At 45.6% G+C, this 5143-nt stretch overlaps 1 protein-coding gene across 1 annotated transcript; it reads left to right on the top strand.

Annotated features, from left to right (window-relative positions):
- The first annotated feature begins 3224 nt into the window (after positions 1-3224).
- LOC138771356 (E3 ubiquitin/ISG15 ligase TRIM25-like) lies at positions 3225-4892 on the top strand. The gene is made up of 2 exons (XM_069951001.1): positions 3225-4202; positions 4323-4892. The coding sequence occupies exons 1-2, from the start codon at positions 3225-3227 to the stop codon at positions 4890-4892; spliced, it is 1548 nt and encodes a 515-aa protein (XP_069807102.1).
- The last annotated feature ends 251 nt before the right edge of the window (positions 4893-5143 follow it).

The following is a 5143-nucleotide window of genomic DNA, read 5'->3' as shown; positions in this document are numbered from 1 at the left end:
CTCATTGAGCCTGCCTGTGCAGGCTCAGTGTAGCAGATCGCCGATCGGACCGCACGGAGGCAGGTAAGAGACCTCCGGCAGTCCGTTTCAACGATCGGGAGCGGTAGGTGACAGGGGACAGGGGACGGTAGGTGACAGGGGACTCCCCCTGTCACTTACACTTAAACGCCGCACAGCGCGGCGTTTAAGGGGTAAATGACACGCGGCAGCGCGATCGCTGCAGCGTGTCATTACCGGTGAGGTCCCGGCTGCTGATTGCAGCCGGCCCCCACCTGCTATGAAGCGCGCTCCGCTCCGGAGCGCGCTTCATAGCGGGAAAAACACCCAGGACGTAAGGTTACGTCATGGGTCCTCTGGGGACAGACTTCCATGACGTAACCCTACGTCCAGGGATGTCTAGGGGTTAAACTTGCCTAATGGTGTGTTTACAAAGGCAGATTTATCTGACATATTTTTAAAGCCAAAGGAATGGATTTGAAAAGATGAAAATTCTCTGTTTCTAGTTCTCTGTTTCTAGTCTGTTCCTGGCTTTAGCTTCAATAAACACACTCAGGATACGTTCTCAGGGTGGGTTCTGCTGGAAATTCCTTGCCTATTCAGCTCTGGCAGAATAGGAGAGGAATTTGAGCGGAATTCCAGCAGAATTTTAAGCAGAATTATAGCCTCATTGACTTCTATAGAATTCCTCTAGTGGAATCCGCCCAAAGCGGATCCGCTGCGGAATTTTCAGTGCGGAAATTCCCGTGTGAACAAATAAGTGGAAAGCCCATTAAAGCCAATGTACATTCACGGGCGAAATGCCGTACGGATTCCATGCACATTTTGCAGCAGAATTCACCTGAAAATCCGCGAGAATTCCTCAGTGTGAACCCACCCTCACTGAGTAAAACAGGCAGAAATTCTGAGCGGAACCCCTGCCGCCTAGAATCCTACCTGCCTCCGGTGTCTCAGTGTATTCTGTTGCGCTCTGCCGCTCTTCGCTCAAAGAATTCACATTGTCAAGATTGTGTGAGATTGTGATAAAATCAAGACACAGGACCTAGGGCCATATTACATGGCCCACTATTGAGGAGGAAGTGAGCGCCAACGTCTCTTGCTCCTCGTTTCTCCCTCGTTGTCTGTGCTATTACACGCACAGACGCCGAGTAAGGAGACCGCGTGAGGGGCTGCCTGGATGATCGGTGGCTAATAGCAGAGAGTGGAGATCTGCTGCCGCCATTCCTGTTACATGGAGCGACAGGCAGCAGACCATCACTATCGTTGTTGGAATTATACAACATGCTGAAAGACGACGATCAGCGGACATCGTGCATGTAGGCTGATCATTGCCTTTCAGCATGAGCTATTACATTAAATGAATATCGGCCATAACAGCCGGTAATCATTTTGTGCAATAGGACCCTTAGGGTTTATACCTGACACCAATACATTGAGGGATAAGGCTATTTTCACTCATATAGGGAAATTTATCAAACATGGTGTAAAGTGAAACTGGCTCAGTTGCCCCTAGCAACCAATCAGATTCCACCTTTCATTTTCCAAAGCGTCTGTGAGGAATGAAAGGTGGAATCTGATTGGTTGCTAGGGGCGACTGAGCCAGTTTCACTTTACACCATGTTTGATAAATCTCCCCGACATGTTTATTATGTTTTCTAATAGGGCAGCATTATATAAAAAATTGTCTAATGCTGGATAACACCTTTAAACTCCCAATGTGTGTGAACACAGCCTGATACTCTATATCGTGAGAAGACAAAACCTGATCTATCACTCACTGCACTTAGGGCAAATGCAGTGATGAGACTCCACCCCCTCTCTCTGGGAAGCCAGAGGCATCATGGGAAATGTAGGTGGTATTAGAAATCCATATAATGTGGAAGAGAGTAAGTGAGTTTGTGGAAAACCTACACCTGCCATTTCAGCTAAACCAGGTAAGTACAAGAATATACTGCACTCCAGCTTCATGTTGTGTCTATCTTCCATACAGAGAGAAGGTGTCTCTAATAAAGTGTCCATTAACGTAACACACACATACAACAAATAGGACTATAGGTGCAATCCCACTGACAGCTGAGGGGATTCCTCCACTCCTAAGGCTCTGTTCACACTGTTGTCATGGCTTTTGTTTCATTGTGGTGTGTGTGTATAATTTTGACCTAGACCAGTGCTTCTCAATTCCAATCCCCAGGCCTCACCAACAGGTCATGTTTTGAGGATTTCCTTAGTATTTCACAGGTGATATAATTATACTTAGTGCATCGCGTATTATCACAGTTGTTCTTTGTATGGGATAGCCTCAAAACATGACCTGTTGGTGAGGCCTGAGGACTGGAATTGAGAAGCATTGACCTGGAGAATAGTTGAGGATGCTGCTTCCCCCCCGCCCCCCCCATCAAATTTAACAAACAGTCTGAGCCTTGGATGGAAGTGTGAGCAGAGCCTTGCAAATACTCCACATTGCCTGCTCCATCTGTTATGTTTGATAGCTTATAGCAAGCACCTTATAGTATTATTGCTTTTCCTTTCACACATTTGCACCCATCGTGATTTCACGTGTTCACTTCCCAGGAATATGAGGTCTTTTACAATAGCTGTGTTCCTCCGGGTTTGGCCATGTGGCTGAGCCTGAAAGCTCAGCATTTAACTCCTGGCATATGGAGAAATTGGATGACGCCCTAGGGCTGTCAGGAAAACATCGATAAAGCCTATGGTTATGTTCACACTCAGTAATTTTGCTCAGTATTTTCCAACCTAAACCAGGAGTGGGTTGAAAGCACAGAAAGGCTATGTTCACACACCGTCAGCCATTTCTGTTGGACTGCCTCCATTTAATGGCAAATAATTGCCTTTATATTAAAGCAATGGCTGTTGTTTTGAAATAACGGACGTTATTTGCCGTTACATGATGCCTGTCCACTACATGTCAATGGTGTGTGAACATAGCCTTTCTGTGTTTTTAACCCACTCCTGGTTTTTGTTGAATACTGAGCAAAAATACTCAGTACTCAATACTCAGCAATGGCTGTATCCATGTTTTCCAGGACTGCCTAGGTTAGCATCCAATCTCCCCAGACACCCAGAAGTCGAATACCGATTATTTGGGTATGGCCACGTGGCCAAACCCGGAAACTTACTTCACTCAACACTACTGATTATGAATCACACACGTTGTTCTTCCGAGTCTTACATGCTTTTACTTTTATTTCTTTTTCCTGCTGTCAGCGATGGCGTCCACTGATGTGAGGAAGGAACTGGAATGTTCCATCTGTCTGAACCTTTATACAGATCCTGTAACCCTGAGATGTGGACACAACTTCTGCCGGGGATGTATTGATCAGGTCCTGAATACACAGGACGGGGCTGGAGTTTATTCTTGTCCTGAATGTAGAGAAGAGTTTCAGGAGCGGACTGGACTCATAGGGAACATAACCCTCCGTAATGTAGTGGGGAATTTCCTGTCTACTCAACTGGAACAAGATGACAACATGATATGTTGTACTTACTGTGTGGACTCTCCTGTACCTGCTGTAAAATCCTGCCTTATGTGTGAGGCTTCTCTGTGTGACAAACACCTGAGAGCTCACTGCAATGCAGTGGAACACGTTCTGACCGATCCCAGCACTTCCCTAGAGAACAAGAGATGTTCCATTCATAAGAAGATCCTGGAATATTACTGCACTAAGGACGCTGCTTGTATCTGTGTGTCCTGCTGTCTGTTTGGAAAACACAATGGACATAAAATTGAGTTTCTAGATGAGGCCTCTGAGAAGAGGAAGCATAAACTGAGAGAAGTTCTGGTAAAGCTGATCAGAGAGAGAAAAGAAACGGAGGAAAGAGTCCAGAGTATGGAGGAGCGCAGAAGAGAAGCTAAAAAAAAAGCATCTGGAGAAGCCGAGAGAGTCACTAGCCTGTTTATAGACATCAGGATCCGGCTGGAAGACCTGGAGAAGAGGGTCCTGAGTGAGATCTCCAGGCAGGAGAAGAAGCTGTCACTGTCACTGTCTGATGTCATACAGAAGCTGAAAATAAAGAAGGACGAGCTGTCCAGGAAGATGAGACACATTGAGGAGCTGTGTAACATGGCGGATCCACTGACTGTCTTACAGGATCCAGACACAGGTGACATGTGTGATCCCGAGGAGGAACATATTAAGGACAGCAGTGATTCTGAGGAGGAGAATAGTGATCAGGACATCAGTGACGTACGTGATACTGAGGAGGAGGGTGGTGATGAGGACATCAGTGATCCTAAGGAGGATGAGTCTGGTAATGAGGACACTGGGGAACATGATAGGGTTGATATGATCTCTTTCAGCTCACAGACTTTGTCTTACATAATAAGAGGTATAAATGTAACCTTCTATGTGCAGGATCCTGAAAACATATCACTGGATGTAAACACAGCTGCTAATACAGTTCGTATATCAGAAGACCAGAAAACTGCAACCTGTATGCTTATAAACCAATACTGTCTATTGACCTTCCAGGAGAGTCAGGTGATGAGCAGCCAGAGATTCTCCTCAGGGCGACATTACTGGGATGTGGACATCAGTGAATCAGGATGGTGGAGGGTGGGGGTGTGTTATCCCAGTATAGACAGGAGGAAGCGTCGGTCATATATTGGGGATGATAAGAAGTCTTGGTGTTTGTGTGGAAGACGGCAGGTAAATAATAATCATTGCACAGTGATACATGACCGTGACGTGATAAAGGTTTCTCACTGCATTTCCACTGGTAGAGTTCGGGTTTATGTGGATTATGAGGCTGGACAGCTGTCCTTTTATGAGCTTTCTGTCCCTATCAAACACTTATACACCTTCACCACCACCTTCACCGAGCCCCTCCATGCTGCATTATGTATATATAGAGGTTGTATAAGTCTAACAACTTGAAACCACGGCAAGTGCTGGTAAAGCAGTAAACAGTATGTGATTACTGTGGCTCAACGCATATGGGCACCGGCTATATACATTTTTTTTTTTCTTTTTAAACCACTAATACAGTTATGAAGAATACAAATATAAAAGTGTACTACAATGTAATTCAGGCGTTTAAAAGGAAGTCAGGGTGCTTTAAGCATATTTGTCTGCCCCAACCACAGGTGCCAATCTGACCCAGCTCCTGCTGCTTCTCTGTTGTGTCT

The sequence above is a fragment of the Dendropsophus ebraccatus genome, chromosome 1 (genome assembly GCF_027789765.1).
Source record: "Dendropsophus ebraccatus isolate aDenEbr1 chromosome 1, aDenEbr1.pat, whole genome shotgun sequence".
Lineage (NCBI taxonomy): Eukaryota > Metazoa > Chordata > Amphibia > Anura > Hylidae > Dendropsophus > Dendropsophus ebraccatus.
This window is presented reverse-complemented; position numbering and strand designations above follow the sequence as displayed.